Genomic DNA, 20851 nt, shown 5'->3' on the forward strand with positions numbered 1-20851 from the left:
TTGCAGCTCTTGGGCTAATGAAGGAAGTAAACTCCTTGGTGGGCATAGTTGGGCCAACCAGTGCATCTCCATGGTTGCATGGTGGGTATTCTTGTGTCAGGAACTGTGCTAAGTCTCTGACATGAATCAGCTCCTTTAGTTTTCAGAATTCACTTGTCTGTCTCATCTTACGTTTGGGGGTTAAGTAACTTGTCTGAGGTCACTGTGCTTTTCAGTGGGTGAGCAAGCATTCTCAAACACAGGTTGCTTGGATTCCAGAAATGCAGCTTGTAGTCAGTAACCATCATGTCTTCCTCTGTCTCATCTTGTCAATTCAGTCTAATTCAGAGCAGCTGGGTAATTAAGGATTTGGTTACAATGAGTTAGGTTTATTTATTTTTTTTTAATTGGGGGGATTTTTAGGCCTTGAGCTTCTTAAATTACAAGTAAGAAGGTGCCCTTGAGGGAAAATAGAATTTTTGTCATCACCGCCAAGGCTGTGCTGAGAATACTCTTCCTGATTCAGATTTTTATTTTTCATTTATCAGACAATTCTCCTGCCGTTTGCAGACGAAATGAGTATCTTCGCCCATTTGAAAGTGCTTCCCGCTGAGTAATGGAGTACCTCCACAGAACGCCTTATGAGGATGCTAAAAGCTCCCACATTACACCATTTTCTGTCCTATTTTCTTTCCTCCTTCCCTCACCTTTCATCCAGTAAAGCTTCTAGTCTAGTAAAGTGATCAGCTTTGACTAATCTTCAGACATAGAAATGTTATGATGACACAAAGGAGGAGGAAAAAGATGTGCTCCCTCCTCCCTCAGCTGAGAAGGTGTTTTAGAAGGGAGCCACTGTGCTCTCTGCACAGACACAGGGCGTGGATTCACTGAATTGAGATTCTTGTTTCCGGTCCCTTAGGACCCTGTGAGTTGATCACATCATTTAAGCTTGCTGTGCCGCGGGCTCCCCACTGGGTGAAAGGATGATCTTTTCATGGGACAGGTGTCTGGTGATAAAGAAACAATAGGTAGATTTTACTTGGCACAAAATGTGAAAAAAGACAGAGTTTTACTTTCCAAAGCATTATTACCAGTGATTTCTCTACCCATTGGAATCAAAGTACCAGGAAAAACCACACCACCTATGTGATTTATTCCTTGGCTCAGCAACAAGGGCTTCATTGGTCTATTTTGAGCCTAAATCCAGGGACTCCTATCTGAAAATGACAGATTATTTCCCCCCTCTTCCCAGAGACTGAGAATGCCTGTACTCCGAGAGCTTGATTTTTGGCTTTCCCTAACATGTTTGGGGCTGAAAAATCAATGGGCCTCCCCAACCCTCCTTTATGGAAAGAGTAGTTAATATAGTCATTCATTCTGGAAATCCTTAAGGGATGCTTGCTCCCAGCAAAGCATAGCGTGGCTGCCCTGAGGGCTAGAGAAAGTTGGAGATACTGCCCTCACCTTCCTGAACCTTCAGGAATTCTAGGCATCATCTTCAAGCCTGTCATTTGTGTTTTCTTCCTCTACCTCCCCTCGTCTAGATTCTCAACTGCTAAGTATTATACTGAACCACGTGTCCAAGAAGTGGACTCAGCAGGTGCTACAGTTTTGACGGCCTTTTTTCCAGTAGCCAAGGCTTTGTAGGGTTTCTGGGAACTGTGGTCCAGGCCAAGCTCTCACACCAGTGCCCAGAATCCCAGTGTGCCAGACAGAGTAGAACTCGTTGGGGGAGGGGGCAGTGGTGCATTGCTGACAGCCCCAGGTGCAGTAAAGGCATCACAGTTCCAGGAACATTGACACAACAGACATGAGGGTCAGCCATCCAAAAGGCACAGCGTGAAAGGACACTTGATGGGAAGTGCTGCCGCTTCTGGGTCTTCCCGCTGAAAACATGTCAGATTGGATGACAGTGATGAAAATGTGTTTTCCCTCTCCTTCCCCGAGCCTCAGTCCCAGGGCTCCTGTAATTGACTGTGGTGGGTATGAATTACGCGTTCAGGGAGAGGCAGGCCCAGTGGAGTGACTTGGCACTCCTCGGCAGTGACACGAAGGCCGCCAGGAAGCTGGGAGCCAGGGCGCTCCTCGCCTTCGCAGAGGGTGGGCGGAAGCTCCGTGGGGCTCCCTCATTCATCAGGCCCCGCTCCAGACTTTTATGTGCTCTGACCTGCAAGTTTGGTCAAGCACCACCTTGCTGGAAGCCTCATCAGTGGTTTCTGAGGTGAACGAACAGCAGTGAAATTGAGAAAACATTTGGTTTGCCTCAGGCAACTGGATTTAGGTGAGAAAATGCCAATCCCCTTCCCGTTGGCCCAGGGATTTTGGACAGTATTTTTTCCCGGAGGCTGAAAGGCATGCTTCTCCCCCATCCTGACCAAAGTAGCTGTTTGCTAAATATTTCAGAGGGTGATGATGGTGTTTAAGAGCTGCCACAATTCCAGTATTTTTGTTGCAAAACACCCTTGCCCTCCCTGCCAAGTAAAAGGTTAGAGTTCAGGGGAAAAAGGCAAAAGAATGAAAACCCAAGTCAGACCCTCTCCCGAGACCCACCTTTTCTCATTTCTCTCTGCTTTATGGGGGCTCAACACAGGGTCTTCATCCAGACTTATCCTACCAGTGACTCCATACTACTTACTTACTTACTTTTTGATTTGAGCTCATTTTAGGTTTAAAAATGTAGGGTAGTCTCAAAAAAAACATAGAACACTTGTGCAGACTTCATGCATTCACCCCTAAGTTGTACATTTATGTTGTAGCAGCAGGAGGAAGAGAAGACATTGATTTTCCTTTTTAAGCCCAACATCATTTGATTCATAGTTCTAGAGCTCACCAACATAACAACTCGTAGTTTCTTGATTGAAAAGATTTGAAATGTTGACAATAAAGAGAGTCACAGATGTTGGAAAGATTAAAAAAATGGAAGCTACCAGAGTATTGAGAATGCCTTACATTGAACAAAGAGTAAAAAAGGATGAAGTGAAAGCTTTGGGTACCCAATTCTGAATTTATGTACTCACCCCTCCCCCTCAAATTTTTCCACTTGATCAAAGTCCTAGCAGTAGGGTCCATGGAAATTAGAAACAAAAGCTATTGCCATTTATATTTAAATAGCTTAGAGAATAAGACAATGCGTGCAGTGGAGCTGAATTAGTCACTGGAGAAGGGTGTTTCTCCCCATATGAATGTAACTTTCATGATTATTGCTTGCGAGCCATGGAATTAAGTGGTACATTATATTAAGAAGTAAGATGCTGACACACTTTTGATATTTAGCAGATCACTCCATGTCCTCTGCTTGGAGAAATAATGAGAATGACTGCCCGTTCCTTTGCCAGCATTTGCCTCTTTTTGTATTAATCTCAGCTGAATTGAACAATTTCTCCACTCTGTGCAAAATAATGCTCGTCTTTGTATTCACTTGATATACAACTTGAGGGCATCCAATTTTTGCAGATAGAGATCTGGGAATATCTTGAATGATTTATACACAAAGTTGCAGGATAAGTCAAAGAGAACCAAAATCTGTTAAGTGATCAACACTTTGTTTGAAAGGTAAAATTGTCATTTTTTGCAGATAGCTAAAACTTCAACTATACTAAAGGCAGAATGATATGTAACGTTAAATGTTCAGTGGGTCTTATTAATCACATTGCTTTGGCTTTCAAATCACTTAGAGGGTGACTATTCAAAAGACAAATACATATAGAATGAAGTCATGCCACTGTGTTTTTAATGCAGTGATAATCTTGATCCTAGAGAGAAGCTGGAGGGAATTCTGTGCAGTCCCAGTTTAATCCCAGCCTTAAGATTGCATTTAATCAAAAGTATGAATTTAACTCCAGGTGGCATTCAGACAGTAGAATTAGTTTTAGGTACTTTAGAAATCCATTTCCTTTTTACTACTTTTAAGCAATCAAAATTGTTTTTCAAATTTCCTCTCATTGCTTACATTAATTGTCCTAAAGTTTAAAATAGGATAACCTGGAATCCAACTTAGAAAATGCAAGAGTCTTTGCTATTCAGGTATCTGATGAGTCCGTATCACTGGCTTTTTTTTTTTTTTTCTAATACCCCTATTCCCCGTACTGGGTGTATCTGTGTGCTTGCATTCACACACTCACTCACACACACAGAAACTTTAAAAAAAAAAAAAATCAAAATTCTCTGATACTAACATCAAATACTATTGCTTACATGTGGAATTTTAAAAAAGGACACAATGGGAGTTCCCATCGTGGTGCAGTGGTTAATGAATCTGACTAGGAACCGTGAGGTTGTGGGTTTGGTCCCTGGCCTTGCCCAGTGGGTTGAGGATCCAGCGTTGCCATGAGCTGTGGTGTAGGTCACAGAAGTGGCTCGGATCCCTCATTGCTGTGTCTCTGGTATAGGCCTGCATGTACAGCTCTGATTAGACCCCTGGCCTGGGAACCTCCATATGTCAAGGGAGCAGCCCTAGAAAAGGCAAAAAGACCAAAAAAAAAAAAAAAAAAAAAAAAGACACAATTGAACTTCCTTGCCGAACAGATACTGACTCACAGACTTTGAAAAACTTGCGGTTTCCAAATGAGACAGGTTGGGAGGTGGGGGATATGCTGGGGGTTTATGATGGAAATGCTATAAAATTTGGTTGTGATGATCATTATACAACTGTAAATGTAATTGAGTAGTAAAAAATGCTATAAAAATCAAAACTCTCTTTTTACCCACTAGAAAACATTTTGGAATGACTAGGAATAGGGAGCTATTTTTTCCTCAAAGGACAAATTAAACTTGTCTGAAAAGACAAACATATTTGAAACAAATACGAAATGTGTCATGCCTTGAAGGGATTTTCAGAAAATTTAGGAAGTAACACATCAATGGGAAAATGAACCTGAAATCTTTTGAAATTATCTTTCCTGGATGGGCAGTCTTAAGCTTAAATATTTGAAAATAAGTTTTTCGTAAAGAAATATGACCTAACATGTTTTTTCTTATCAGTTTGCACTTTTTCCTGTTTTGCTTTGAGTTAGTTTCCAGTCATTTCCTTGCTCTTGTAATCTCCCTTCATAACTGCTTTTAAAATTATGCTTCTTCTGTGTATTAATGTTGTACCCTTCAACTTTACTGAATTCATTGATGAGCTCTACTAGTTTTCTGGTAGCATATTTAGGATTTTCTATATTTAGTGTCATGTCTTCTGCAAACAGTGACAGTTTTACTTCTTCTCCAATTTGGATTTTTGTTATTTCTTTTTCTTCTCTGATTGCTGTGGCTAGGACTCCCAAACTATGTTGAATAAAACTGGCAAGAATGGGCATCCTTGTCTTCTTCCTGATCTTAGAGGAAATGCTTTCAGCTTTTCCTTTGTTGAGTATGATGTAATCTGTGGGTTCGTCCTGTATGGTCTTTATTATGTTGAAGTATGTGCCTTCTATGCTTGCTTTCTGGAGAGTTGTTTTTAAAATCATAAATGCATGTTGAATTTTATCAAAGCCTTTTCTGCATCTATTGAGGTGATCATATGGTTTTTTATTCTTCAACTTGTTAATGTGGTATATCACACTGATGGTATATTGAAGAATCCTTTCATCCATGGGATGAGTCCCACTTGATCACGGTATATTATCCTTTTAATGTATTGTTGGATTTGGTTTGCTAGTATCTTGTTGAGAAATTTTGCATCTGTGTTCATCAGTAATTTTCTTTTTTTGTGTATCTTTTGTCTGGTTTTGGTATCAGGGTGATAGTGGCCTCATAGAACAAGTTCAGAAGTGTTCCCTTCCTCTTCTCTATGATTTGATTATGGACTAGTCATGGTCTATTTAAATATTGGCAGTACTCTTTATCAGTTTGGGAAAATGCATCATTTAGCACTGTGGTATTCATTGACTTTGTTTAATCCTGGCTCCTTGTAGTTTATGAAACACTGCTGGTTTCTGCAGTCATATACAGGTTCGTATACTGTGTCAACCACTGCTTCATTCTTCTATGTTTATCTATTTTAATTTCAGACCTTATCTTTTGTTGCTTCTGGTGAGGAGGAAGAAATGGTCCCATCTCAAAAGATAAGATTGTGTACAGCAGTGGGTTTCAAGTCTGACATCAAACCAAGAAGGATTCCATGATACATCAAATATGTAGAATTATATATATAAAGAACCCATTCTTTGTTAATATCTTTACTTGCTATTCATTGATAGTAAGTACTAATTCTTGTGCTACCATTTTTCTGTTGTTGAAATATGAAATGTCCTATTAGATTTGGTAGAATTAAGCATATTCCCTTTTAGCACCCTCTCTTTAAAATTTCCTGCTATATGAAAAAAAATAACTAGAAGACTTATATATATACCTAACAGAAAATTTATTGATTAAATGTAAATATATTTTCTCCTCCCCCAGTACCTATTTATTGAGAGCCTATTATCAACTGTTGCCCTTGATACTAGGAATACTAAACCCTAGCTCCTTTCTGTCATAGAAGTGGAAAGAAACATGCAATTAGAATATAAGGTACTAAATCCTATAGGAGCCTTCATTTGTCTAACAGTATATTTCCAGCATCACAACCATAATGTCATTTTACAGAATATGGAACACTAAGACTTATTTGATTTGCTCAGTGTGGCCAGGCTAGTGGCACTCTACCTATCAAGAACCCAGGTGGCATACTGTCTCAGTTCATTATTCTGTACTGCCTGTCTGTAGCATAATCTAGCCCAGCTCTTCTCCTCTGTATATATAAAGAGCCCACATGAGATATTTTTACATATACCTCCAGAAATAACTACCCTGCTTTTTTTTAAAAATATAAACCAATTTAATGTTAAATTGTTTTGCAAAGTTTATCCAACAGCAGATATTATGCCCTTTCTGTGTGGAGTTGCAGAGGTGGTAATTGATATGTCTGAGATGGCAGGATTAAGTAACTATGTCTTCTGACCCCTCATAGAATGTTCTATGCCTGCTCCTATACTAAATAGCATTTTATGACCTTACCTTTTTCTTATGTGTGAACACTTCATATTTGGGATCCTTTCTATCCTAGAAGTCATTTTATAATTTCTCTTATGTTTAAATATTACTGAACCTGTGATTTTTATTATTTAATTAAAAGGATAGAATGAATCTGCATCCAAGCTCTTTACTGGACCAGTTTATAATGACTAGATTTGGGCAAGAGAGTCTCCTGCCCAGGACCTCATACTTTAAACGGCCTTATTTAACTTACTTTCAGCTGAGTTTGTTCCTGTCAGCTGAGAAGTTGGTGGGGCCTTGAGAACATACCCTAAAACTCTGTCTCCTTTTAGACCATTTTCCTGGTACCTAGGAATCCTGGATTAGTTGACCAGAAGGCTGGGAATGACTCGTGTGTGTCTTTCCTCATCTGTCCACTGGAGGGCAAACTGCACTCCTGGTATACACACACCCAGGTCTTGAGGGAGTACCATAGTTATCTGTGGCCCACAGATGAGCTGTAGACCGAAATACAGACACACAGTTGTTCTAAGGCTTTTGCATTAGCTACTTACATTGCCTATAATATTTTCCCTTTAGATATTTATATGGATGGTTTCTTATAATTCATAATTCTATTAAAATAACACATCTTTCAAAGCAACCTTTCTTGACCACCTCACCTAAAATAGCCCCTTCCTCCATAATCACTCTCTACCATCTTATGTTATTTACTTTGGGCACTATTTAACACAGGGAAAATTATTATCTAATCTTCTATTTATTTACATGCTTATGGTCTAACTCCCACTAGAATGGAGGTAGGAAATTACTTTGTTTACTGCCATTCTGTAGCATTCACAGTGGTACCTGCCACATAGTATGTGCTCAATATAATATTTTTGGAATGAATAGACAGATGAAAGATAGGGCCTTGAGTAGAGAATAAATTTTACTACTTTAATTGGATATAACCTTTAATTTTTCCCTTTCAGAATTCATCTTATTGGAAATGGGGAGGAAAAAACCCAGACAACAAATTAGGAAATGAAATTAGAAATGTGCAAATAATAGTGGAATAGTTTAACGGGATACATATGACTTTAATTCTCTAAAAGTAAGTAATACAGTTAGAATCATAATGCCATGAGGTTTTTTGTAAAGCAGAATAGAGCATGATTAAATGGATGACACATTTAAAAAATTTTGGTTCTCTTGGAGAAAGCCAACTAATTATAAAATTTTATGCAGTTAGAGTGGCCTGTATTGTCTTCTTTTACACTGTTCTAAACATATGTGCAGTATTTATTTCACAACTTTTCAATGACCTTTCAAAATTGTACAATTCCTCATATTCCTGACTAAATGATTCTCTTAATATAAGCCTCTGGTGTCTGCAGTCATTAAATAGGATGCTAAGTGCTTGTCTCAAGCGAATCAAGTAAAATTTCTCCAGCAAAGAGACAGTAATTCTCATTTTGTTCACAAGTAGCTCTTTGAAATAAGCAAAATTCAAACAGTTATGGGTTTTTTTTCCTTTAAAAAGAGTAACTCAAATCCAATAACTGTTACTATTTAGTACCTCACTGATTACCAATTAATTGCTAGCTGGAGCAGGATTTAAAGGCTAGAATACCTTCATCCAAATGCATACTTTTATTAGGTTCTCTGATTCCTTCACTGATTAACTCTGATTTCTTGATCAGAATTTTAGAAAACTTTGGGAATATGTTGGCTCCAGGTTTAGGGCTTGGAAGTGGCTTGTCAGTGCTAAATTGTCTCCATCAATCCCTTGCTTCCAAAGAAAAAGTTCCCTAGGTTCCAAAGAAAAAGTACATGGCCAGTGCATACTTAACTAGCACTTTTTGTATAGAGCAGAGAAATCTCTTCATGCTCCTTTCCCCCATTTTGTCAAAGCTGATCAAAAAAGAATATGAAATATGGAACCTCACATATTTCATTTGATGAAGATCAAATCTTGAGAGGAGTAGTATAATTTACTACGCTTATTTCTAAATATTAATCTTGCATCTGCAAAGAATGACATGAGATCATCTATGTCTGGGAGCGCCCACCTTGCCTCGGTATTACGTTTAACACAAACTTTTTATTCCCAGTCAAATCAGAGAATACACCACATACATAGATAAAACTTCAAAGCTGGAAGAAAGACAGTAGAGAGCATATTGAAACTGCCTTCTGTCATTTTACAGATAAAAGAGGCCCACAAACCTTTTTCAAGGTCACACAGGTGGCTTATGGCAAAACTAAGACGATAAACCAAATTCCCCAAATTCTAACCACTTCTAGTGGTTATTTACCCACTTTTAAAATTTGCCATGTTAGAACTATAAAACCATATAAAATACATTTTATATACTATTTTTCTCATATTTAAAAATATGCTGTAATTGGGACATTTGGTTGGCCTTCAAGTCATTGGATTATATAATAGTAATCAACCAGTGGAACATGCTAATTTGAAAGAAATTGAAAATCATATAGGTAATATACCAATATTATTCAAAAGGAATAAGGTATTAAAGGTTCTGCAGTTTCCCTCCCATCCCTGCATCTCAGCCTCCCATCCCTGCATCTCAGTCACCTAATTATCACCCCAGAAAGCAACCAATGTTATCAGTGTTTTTTGTGTATATTCATTACCTCACCGAGGTATGAAAATTGTAGCATCTTTTATAGACTGTTTGCAACTTCCTTTTCTTTTTCTTTTTTTTTTTTCATTTTAAGCTATATCAGGGAGACTATGCTCTGTCAATATAGAAAGCCCATTTCCTTTTCATGGATGCATTGTAGCCCACTGTCTTGATATGGTGTTATTTATTTAATTATAACCCCTATCAATGTATATCCAGGTTGTTTATAACGTTCAGTTATGACTAAAAGTACTTTAGTAAATAACCTTGCCTGTTTACATTTCTTTTTTTTTTTTTTTTGTCTTTTTGTCTGTTTTTGTTGTTGTTGCTATTTCTTGGGCCGCTCCCGCGGCATATGGAGGTTCCCAGGCTAGGGGTTGAATCGGAGCTGTAGCCACCGGCCTACGCCAGAGCCACAGCAACGCTGGATCCGAGTCACGGCAACGCCGGATCGTTAACCCACTGAGCAAGGGCAGGGACTGAACCCGCAACCTTATGGTTCCTAGTCGGATTCGTTAACCACTGCGCCACGACGAGAACTCCCTACATTTCTTAATAAAAATGTAGGGCATATAACTTAGAGTTACTTTTTTTTAGAATTTTTGTAGATAATGTTCAATTGCTCTTCATAGAGTTGTACAAATGTACATTCCCATCACTATTATATGAGAAGGACTATTTTAGCATTTCTCATTTGTAATGTTCATCAGTATTTAGACTGTTATATCTGGAAGGTGAAATGTGAAAAGCGATATCTCAGAGGCGTTTTAATGTGCTTTTTTGGATTTATATGCATGAAGTTAGGCATATTTTTATATGTTAAAGAGTCTTGATTTACTTTTCAGAGATTATTGTACTTCCTCTTTTGCCTATTTTCCTATTGAATTCTCTCTTATTGATTATAGGAACTCTTTATATCTGAGGAAAAAGAAGTTTTGTCCATGGTAGCAGCTGTAAATGTTTCTCCAGTTTATCTTTTACTTTGTTTTTGAAATAATTATTGCCAGGCCAACTTTATTTTTTATATGGTTGAATTTGTCAATTTTCCCAAATTACTTTTTTGATTTGTGTCATACTTAGACAAGCATCATCTACTGTAAGGTTATTTTTCAAAACCTCCTTTATTTCTCCTGGCACTTTCTCATGGGTTTACTTTTACATATGATTCATTTGGAATTTATCCTGGTTAAGATGTGGGAATGGTTTTAATTTGATTTTTTTAGCCCAGTTGGTTGGTGTTTCAGCATCATTTACAAAGTAATCTGTTTTTCCCCATTGATTTAGGATAGCAGCCTTATCATACTCTATATTCTTCATGTTTTCAGTCAATTTCTTGACATTCCATTGCTTTCCATTGATATGCCTGTAGATATTTTCTGCCAATATGCGTTTCAATCATTCGTTTGAATACATTTGCATATATATCTAAAGGACTGATTTCTCCTTACTCCTTACTGCAGGACGCATTTCTAGTGTGACATCACATATATTTTAAATTTCAGTTTTGGAGTTCCTGCTATGGTGCAGTATGTTAAGGATCCAGTTTGTCTCTGTGGAGTCGCTGGTTCAATCCATGGCCTGGCACAGTAGGTTAAGGATCTAGAATTGTTGCAGCTATAGCATAAGTTGCAGCTCTGGCCCAGATTTGATACCTGGCCCAGGAAGTTCCATATGCCATGGGGGCAACCAAAAAAGAAAAATAAAGAAATAAATTTTGGTTTTATTGAGGCGTAATTGACATATAAAACTATAAAATATTTAAAGGGTACATTGTTGCACTTTGAGATATTTGATATATTGAAAATGTTCCCCTCACCTAGTTAATTAACACATCCATCACTTCACTCATTCTTTTCTTATTTTTTCTTTTTTCTTTCTAAGAACATGTAAGTTCTCCTTTCTTAGCAAATTTCAATTATGCAATGTAGTGGTGTCGGTTATAGTGTTCATGTTATTCATTAGATCCTCAGATCTTACTTATCTTGTAGCTGAAAGTTTGTACCTTTGACCAATTTCTCCGTTTCCCTCAACCGCAGCCCCTGATGGCCACTTCTCTACTTTTTATGAGTTAGAGTTTTGTTTTTAAGATTCCATGTATAAGTGATAACATGCAGTAGTTTTCTTACTTGTGATACCATAATGAGTTTTCCATTTGTATTTATGTGATAACTTATATAATGTGTTTTCAGAGGATAGCATCTTTTATTCTCTGATTGCTAACAGATTTCCTTCCCCATGTGTATAGTGTCAGAAAGTTGGTAAATTCCAAAATCATGAGATACTAGTTCATCTGAGACTGTCGGGGTAGGCTTCCCATAGTCATCAATTAACGTGCTTTGCTTGACAAGTTAAACTACTGAAAGAACATGTTTAGACTAAGATTCTCAAGTATCAAATGCCCACTATTCCTGTGGGTGGTGTAGGCAGGTGAGCTCTGTGAGTAGGAGTGGGAGTGTCCTTAGCACCCCATAGCACACATGTGGCAGAATTAATGGAGGATAGATTGATGATTTCAAAGGTCCAAAGTTTTTTATACTCTGGCTTAAATGTAAGTCCATGATATATAGGAAATAGAACTTGTGGAAGTTAAACCAGTGAGAAAAAACACAGTTTTCCTTTTTTCCTGGGCTTATCCTAGTTTTATGAAAATGAACTTCTAAGTGTCTTTTCTTCACGTTGGGCTTCTTGGCGAGAAGTAAAATCTGTATAATGCATTACCTCTGAGGGTTTTTTTTTTATAAAAGGTCTCAAGGACGGACATGTGGATAATGGTTTAAAAATATAAATATGGCCTTTCCAGTCAGAAATCTTCCGATCCAAGAGGTGCTTTTCCGGCTTTCTAAAAAATGTAGGGCTATAGACTCAGAAAGCACCACAGCAAAATATGTGGTGTCTGACACTAAAAAAAAAGGAAAAAAAAATCTACTCTACATTTCTTAAGTGTTGCAGCCCTGTGATCAGACAGTGACTTATAATAGAATGTACATGCCAATGTGCTGTACTACCTCCTAGTCGCCAGGCCCTGTATGTAACTAGGCATTTTTATTTGGTAAAATTACAGAAGAGATGCTGTTTGGTAAGATATTTTGTTCTATTATCGTACCTATGCTTCATCTAGGAAAATGGCTGTCACTTGGTTTTGTCACGTACTTGTCCCATTTGTCCTGTGTGTGTGTACACATAGGGAGAAGTACATACTTATCATGTCATCGTAGAGACAATTATCCACCCCACCCCCATGTAGACTTGTACTGAGCTGTAGGCTTTTTTTTTTTTTTTTTTTTCCCCTATCTCCCTCCCTCCCTTCCTTCCTTGCCCCATCTGCGACCTACAGCACAGCTCACAGCAACGAGGGATCCTTAATCCACTGAGTGAGGCCAGGGATGGAACCCACATCCTCATGGATACTAGTCATGTTCGTTACCACTGAGCCACAATGGGAAGTTCTAGGCATTTCTTTATCAAGTCCATATGAGGAGATTTGACACTTGGTTTGTGAAGACACATCTGTTGGCAGTTTGGGATTTATGGAGGCTCTCTTAGGAAAGACCACTGCCAATATAGGATGAGTTCAAAAGGATTTCTGTCTAAACGGATCTGCTACCTTCTTTTACCAAGTGTGCAAATATGAACTAGTTCAATTTTATTGGAACAAGTCTTATAGACAGTGGTATAAGAATTATAAATGTAATTTGCATTGTCAAAATTTTCATAATTGTCTGTTTAATGTAGTGGTAGGTCTGCATCAGATGTCATTTGTGGGGATGATGACATTTTCATAAAGTGGCAAATTGTGGAGTGCTGCTTGCTAAATATTCCTTTGTAAAATTAAGTCCTTAAAGGCAAAGATTATTCTTACTCATCTTTATATTCCCAGCACCGTGACTGGTATTGCATAGGCACTTAGTGCTTATTGAATGAATAAATAAGTGAATGATATTAATTCCTTAGGAAGATTATTTGACATAAAGAGATTAAAATGTTTTCAGAAAATAGACAAAATACATACATACTGGCTTTGATTGAGGAGGAAATTGATTTCATTCTGTATTTTCAGAAATAAGATTGCTTATCTCTTCATTAAAAAAAATTACTCTCTTCATTAAAAATTTTTTTCACACATATCTCATGCCACATTAGTTTCACTGTGCTTTCTAAACAGCAGGCTCATGAAGAATAAAAAGATCCCTATTTGCTTCCCTGACAACTATTATACAGTAGTTTAGAGAAATAACATATAATACCTTTTATTCAGTGTGCTTGTGTGTGTATATTTGTGTGTGTTTATGTGTGTGTCTCTGTGATGTAGAATGATGCAGTGCCAGAGTTACTTGCTTTAGTTTAATGAAAACAGGAACAAAAAAAACCACTTTCATTTTCCCGGAATATTATTTTTTCATTTATTGACTTCTCTATACTGATAATTTTGCTTAAATTACCTATTAAAGTATGAATATATGTGATAGTTAGCTGTGATCCTAGTCATAAATAGGTCTTATATTTATTTAGGAAGCTCTGTGATTCTCTTTGCCTTGTTAGTGATGTAACTAAGAATTCACTATTGAAATTCACCTTGCATACCAATATGCTTGTTGATTAATATTTTCCAATATGAGAATCATAGAAATTTATTAGTTGGGCTTTTGGCCTTAGTACCTGTTTATAGCTCTGCATTTTAAGCTTGTTAATCAGTCCTTTAGTATTCCTTCTCCAATAACCTTTGAAGTAGGCAAGAGAGGTTTTGAAATCATGATTGAATGGATGGGTCTAGAATCACAGTAGTGGATGACAAAATCTCCCTCCCCACGTTCCCAGTTTTTAATTCTTTTGTGGCAAGTAGAGATAAATGGTAGAAGGAAACATTTTTGAGTGTTGTGACTAAATTAGCTATGGCCAGAAGAAACCAAACAAAGGAGAATTTAGGACCAAATTATAGAATGACATTGGGGCTAAAATTGCATTTGAGATGCTTGGTCAAAATTAAACATGCTTATTTTTATGTTGCAACATAAATTCTCCTTTACTGATAATTTTGCTTAAATTACTTTTTAGGGTAGGAACGTATGTGATACTTAGCTGTGATCCTAGTCATAATAGGTCTTATATTTATTTAGGAAGCTCTGTGATTCTGTTTGCCTTGTTAGTGATGTAACTAGGAATTAACTATTGAAATTCACCTTGCATACCAATATTCTTGTTGATTAATAGTCTCCTGTTTTTAAAAATAGCCCCTCCCTATTCATACCTATAACATTTAGGTTACAAGTCTGTATTAAACTCCAAGTTCCCAGTTGCTTTATTTAAAGAAAAGATGCAGCTAAATGTTAAGGCTTTCTCAAATGCAGAGATTTTGATTTTAGGAGCTTATGCTTGGGAAATTAAGTACCTTCTCCAAATTTGTGCCAGAGACGGGTCTAGGACTTTGGATTTCTGATTAACCAGATAGTGCTTTTTTCCACCACAGTATTGTAGGGCATTTGATGCCAGGATAATTTTTAAAACTTGATGTATAATCCCAGAATACTTAAACATTTTGATATAAACCATGGACTGTGGGCCAAATCCAGCCTGTTTTTATTCATCAAATTTAATGGAACATAGTCACATCCATTTATTTATGTATTGTTTGTGGTGTGACAGCAGAGATCGTATGACCTGCAAAGCTGAAGGTATTTATTACCTGGACCTTTATAGAGGAAGTTACCTTAGTATAAGGTCATGGTGAATAAATTAGCCTTAAAAATTAACACTATCAATTTGCAATAAACTGGGATTAAAACTTGCTTTCTAAAAAAGCTTATGGGAAGTTCCCACTGGTGCAGTGAGTTAAGAATCTGACTGCAGTGGCTTGGGTCACTGCAGAGGTGTGGGTTCGTTCCATGGCCTGGCCCAGTGGGTTCAAGAATCTGGCATTGCTGCAGCAGCGGCATTGATTTCAATTCCTGGCCTGGGAACTTTCATATGCAATGTGTGTGACCATTAAAAAAAAAGAAATACTAACAGGTTAGCATGTTGTTGAGAAATATGAGTGATCTGCCACAAAAGTCTTAAAAGCCAACCTACATTACAAATAAAATAGCACCATGTTTCCCAGGAATCTCTGTGCTGCTAGAACCAGAGATTCCAGTTGCCAGAATGAGATTTCTGACTTAAAACCAAACTGACTCAAGATGGGATATGTCTAAGACTGTTCTTTCTGTTTTGTGCTTACCGTGGTGGAACTTGAACACTCACCAAATGTCCTTCTTGGCAGGTGGAGTGGATCCAACAGCAAGTGGTAAAAAAACGGACCAAGAGGGATTATGACTTCAGCCGTGCCCAGTCCACTTACTTCAACGATCCCAAGTGGCCCAGCATGTGGTATATGGTGAGCTTGCCTGGCCTGTGGCCGTGGCATCAGTTGTGTGTTGTGCAGGCGATGTCTGTTAGGACCAGGAGGATGCAGTGACCAGGGACATTTTCCTGTTTCATGACCCACCATTGACAATTGGTTGATGGCCATGCTACTTTCTGGATCTTTTTTGACCTTAGCTCTCTGGTTCAAAAGAGAAGGAGGGGAGTTCTGACTCACAGTATTTCTGTTTGAAGTCTTCCTTTGCATAGTAGTTTTCTAAGTTGGGGCCAGAGAATAGAAAAATATGCTAAGTCACCCTTAAACCCACCAATAATTCTGTTCACCTCTGATACACATTTATTCCACCCTGAAGCCAATCTGGCTAATGGATATTGGCTCTTGGAAATCATTGAAATGACTCTGCTGGTTGATAAGAGATTCCTGACTTTATTTCTCTAAATGTGCCTTCTCATTTTAGGTAAGTTTTTAAAACTGCACTAGGAAAAACCTATCGGAAAGTTAGTTCAGTGGTTCAAGCAAAAGCTTAACATGTTGGGGAGCGTGATGTACCAGTTCACTTGACATCACCTCCTTTAAGTGTACTTCTCTAGTCTTAGGGTTGTGTGTCCATGATCTCTAAGAAATAGATTAGACTATGTTATGTAATCTTCATGATCTCTAAGAAATAGATTAGATTATGTTATGTAATCTTAATCATGCAATTCTTCTGTCACCACTCTGTTCTATAACCTGCAGAAAGACCTTACCTTTTTTTGGGGGGGGCATACCCAGAGCATAGGAAGTTCCTGGCCTAGGGAACAGATCAGAACTGCAGCTGCAGCTGCAGCAACACTGAGAGAGGCCGTGAATCAAACCCATATCCTCATGGATACCAGTTGGGTTCGTTACTACTGAGCCACAATGGGAACTCCCATTTTTGTAAACCTTGATTGCAAATTATTGCCAGTGTTATTTCCCCAAGGTACTTTTTATTTTTTTGCATTCCCTGACTCATTGCATTTCACATGCCTCTCTCAGACTTTTATGCACCCTTTTATGTTTCGTTCCTTCTCCTGGGAGTGGTTTTCTGTCCTTCCCTAGCTTTTTGGGTCAGGAATCTCCATGCTTCAGAGCCCTCGCCCAAGGCTGACATGATATCCATGAGTCCTGTGTCCTCGCCTGTCAGCATCTGTCCTTCCTCTGCTCTCCTAGGCCCCCTATCGCTCACTGCCACTCCTGGCATCCTTCCTTTGGCACTTTCTTTCCCAGTTGTTATTATATTTTAAAATCTCCTCTCTTAGGTTGTTTGTGTGGGGTCACTTATACCTCTCTACCCCAAAATCTAACCTAGCACCTAGTGACACTAGGAATTTGTGTTCATTGGGAGTTGGGTAAACGTGGCTGACATTTCTCCTAGGACCCCCTTTTTTAGTCTTACCTGGAAGTGGAAGGTTGTGGATATATTTTAGACCCCAAACAGAATCTTGTACAGAAAACTCTTCCATGCATAAAGGAAAAAAAACAAAAAACAAAAACTTAAAGCTAAGATCAAAGGGAGGTGGGACTCTAAACAGCATTTGAGGAGAAATCACCTTGAGGGGACAGTAAGACACTTGACAGCTTATTAGTTCCAAGACCAAGAAAGAGGAAACCACAAGGGAAGGCCTTAGAGAGAGCCTTGGCAGGAGCCGAGGAGCTCTGTCTGCTGACAAGATGATAAGATTGTAATAGGATTAAGAGATAGGATGGAAGCACAGCCCCCCTAACACCCCTGTTTAAAAGGCCCCAGGGAGCAAGACCCCTTTGTCTTACATTTCTTTTTGCAAGAAAGAGCCAGTTGCTGTCTGTGCCTGTCCCATTGGATGCTGGTAATAGACAGCAGCTTTTCCTAGCAGGGTAGGTTGGGCTGTAGTAGGAACCATGGGCAAGGTGGCACCAAAAGTTGCCATGCTTATTGAGTGAGATCTCCTCACTCCTAGAACCACTGCTCTTCTTTGGAAATTCTCTTTTGATGTGAGGAACGGTTGAGGGTAGACTTTTGTTTGGCCATTTAAAATATTGGCTCTTGGAGTTCACATCATGGCTCAGTGGTTAACGAACTTGACTAGTATCCATGAGGATGTGGGTTTGATCCCTGGCCTCGCATAGTGGGTTAAGGATCTGGCGTTGCCGGGAGTTGTGGTGTAGGTTGCAGACGTGGCTCTGATCCTGCGTTGCTGTGGCTGTGGTGTAGGCTGGCAGCTATAGCTCTGATTCAACCTTTATCCTGGGAACCTCCATATGCTGCAGGTGCAGCCCTAAAAAGACAGAAGCCAAAAAGTAAAATGTTGGCTCTGTTTGAACACATATTTGACAATAATATTTCAAATAGGTAACATTTTTTGAGCACTTGCCATGTACCAGGCAATGTGCTCATACTTTTTTTGTGCTAATATTTTTCTAATATAGTGTGAATAGTAATGTGTGTTAATATTGGCCCTGTGTCCTAAGAGTGAGGATTCTGTGGCTCATAAAATTTAGATCACTTGCCTAAGATCACACTGCCTAAAAGCAGTAGGGTCGAGATGCCAAACCAGGCAGGTTGATGGGAGCTTATGGGATTAATGTGGCATCTGTCCCCACCCTTTTACTATTTATAAGTACTATTGTAAAGAAGATACTGCCCTAACCCTCCAGGAACTTCCCATCTCTTCTTGGAGAAATGCCTAAAATACAAGGCAGAATGATGCGCAAAGTATTTTGGAGACAATCAAAGCGCATCTTTCCCTTAATAAAAGGGATGGGAAATAGGTTATACATCATTTGTTTATCTGTCAGGAGTATTGACAGAATAGGAGTCAGAATTTCAAATCTGCAAACATGGCTTCAAGTCCCCATTACTTCACTTGCTACATCCACAATTGAATCAAACTCTTGTCAAGTATGAAGTAAAGAGTATCTAGCTCTTATGTATGAATTAGCTATAGCTACCTAACAAATCTTAGAACTTAGTGGGAATTTTTTAGTTAAAAGATTTTTATATAAAATGTAGTTTATTTACAGTATTGTACCAATTTCTGCTATGCAGGAGAGCGACTCAGTTATATACATTCTCTTTTATATTCTTTTCATCATGGTATATCCCAGGAGACTGGATATAGTTCCCTGTGCTATATAGTAGGACCTTGTTGTTTCTCCTCTCTAAATGTAATAGCTTGCATCTACTAACCCCAAACTCCCAGTCTTTCCCTCCCCCTTAGCAACCACAAGACTAGAACTTAGTTTTTAAGACAGTGGTCTTATGGGTTCTATGGGTCAGGCATTCAGACAGGACCCAGTGGTGATGGCATCTCTGTTCTGTGATGTCCGAGGCTTCAGCTGGAAGACTCCAAGGCATGGCTAAAGCTGGAGGACCCACTTCAAGGTAGCCTAGTCACCAACCTAGAGGAAGGTTGGTTCCTCTCCAAATCACCATGAGGCTGCTTGAGTGTCCACTTGACCAGGCTCTATCTTCACGTAGGGTAAGCACCTCAAGAGGTTGTGTTGGAAGCAGTGATGTCGTTTATGATCTAACCTCAGAAGTCACAATTCACTTCTGTAGTTTTCTCTTGGCTCCATGTACAGATTCTATTCAGTGTGTGAGGGGACTGCACAGGGGTGTGTATGTATACTAAGAATTGAGGATGGTTGGGAAGCTGGTTACCAAAATTAAATGGACTAGTTCATAGGAAGCCTTCAGCATGGTGCTGGACACTTGAAAACTCCCAATAAACTATAATCATTATTATTGTTCTCTTTTTAATCGCAATACATGCTGTTTTCTTTTTGTCTGTTGTTCTCATTGCTAAACGTTGAAGAAAGGTATGATCCCATGTCCAGTGGGCATTGTTCAGAGCACTCTGGTGATACGCCAGTGACAGTTGAGGCAAGGTCCTTATTTTCTTCTTCCTTTTTCTGAGTACTAGGACCTGCTGCAGTGTTTCTGAGGGCTGCTTGGCTAGCCTTCATAGGGTCCTGGCTTCAGCTCGTTAGACTAGGCCCAGTCCTGTCAGTCTACATTTATCATAGGAGAATGGAGATTAAAGAATGGCATGAAGTGTGCCTGAGTGTCTCTTTTAATTAATTTAAAAGTTTTGCCCCTGTTGCTTCTCTTCTTGGAAGCTAGTATGTGAAACCATTACCTCTAGCCTTAAGGCCTGGGCAGTATATTCAGGGAAAGATGCAGTTGCAAAAGTTTGTTGTGGAGACGATGGCTGTCTAATTACTCCTCTATCCTATCCTGAGCTTCCAGGAATGGCAAGGGCCCAATCCTAGAAACAGCTCTCTTCTCTTTGCATGGTGGCAAACACTGAGGATTTAGGCAAACATGATTTGTTCTACCTAAGATCAGTAGAGCAGGAGAAGAATATATAAGTGCCAACATAAGTTTACTTGGCCAAAAACTCCGCCCTAAAAGTTTTTCTGGGATCAGGTACAAGCAGTCAGCTTTTGTTCTTTGGACTTCAGGCTGTATTTTTGGTTTGCAGATTTGCTTCTTCGCTTAAAATATCCTAAGTAGTTTTGAAAGGGTATCCAAGCCTGGGTTCTGCTATCAGAGGTTCTTATTTTTGGTAGTCAGGAGGGGTCAGGCAGTGGGACATCATCTGAATTCACCGGTGATTTATCTAGTAATGCCACCAGACGTCCTAAGTGCTTCACTGCCTGTGTCTGTGGGAAATGCCTATTAAATGCTAATCAAATTAGTAGATGAGCCAACTGGATATCTACGATCATCTTCGTGGTAGAGAAAATAATTGCTCACATTCATTATGTGTCCAACATTTTGCCAGACATTTACCTGTGTTATCTTATTGCCAGGGTTCCAGTGAGTTGAGAACTATTACTGTCTTCATTTTACACTGAGGAAATTGAAGCATAGACATGTTAAGTAACTTGTCCAAAGTCACAAGTTTACCAGAGGCAGATC

The 20851-nt window shown here is 38.8% G+C and overlaps 1 protein-coding gene across 4 annotated transcripts in view; it reads left to right on the top strand.

Annotated features, from left to right (window-relative positions):
* PCSK5 (proprotein convertase subtilisin/kexin type 5) overlaps positions 1-20851 on the top strand; it is a 454731-nt gene that overhangs the window by 73322 nt on the left and 360558 nt on the right. For all 4 annotated transcript variants that reach the window (XM_021064998.2, XM_021065005.2, XM_084988113.1 and 1 more), the window contains exon 3: positions 15826-15939. In XM_021064998.2, coding sequence (XP_020920657.2) covers positions 15826-15939 — 114 coding nt within the window. The remainder of the gene's footprint in view (positions 1-15825; positions 15940-20851) is intronic.

The sequence above is a fragment of the Sus scrofa genome, chromosome 1 (assembly GCF_054392235.1).
Source record: "Sus scrofa isolate SSC_HxYL_T2T_F1_AM1 chromosome 1, Sscrofa_HxYL_maternal_Yorkshire_Landrace_v2.0, whole genome shotgun sequence".
NCBI lineage: Eukaryota > Metazoa > Chordata > Mammalia > Artiodactyla > Suidae > Sus > Sus scrofa.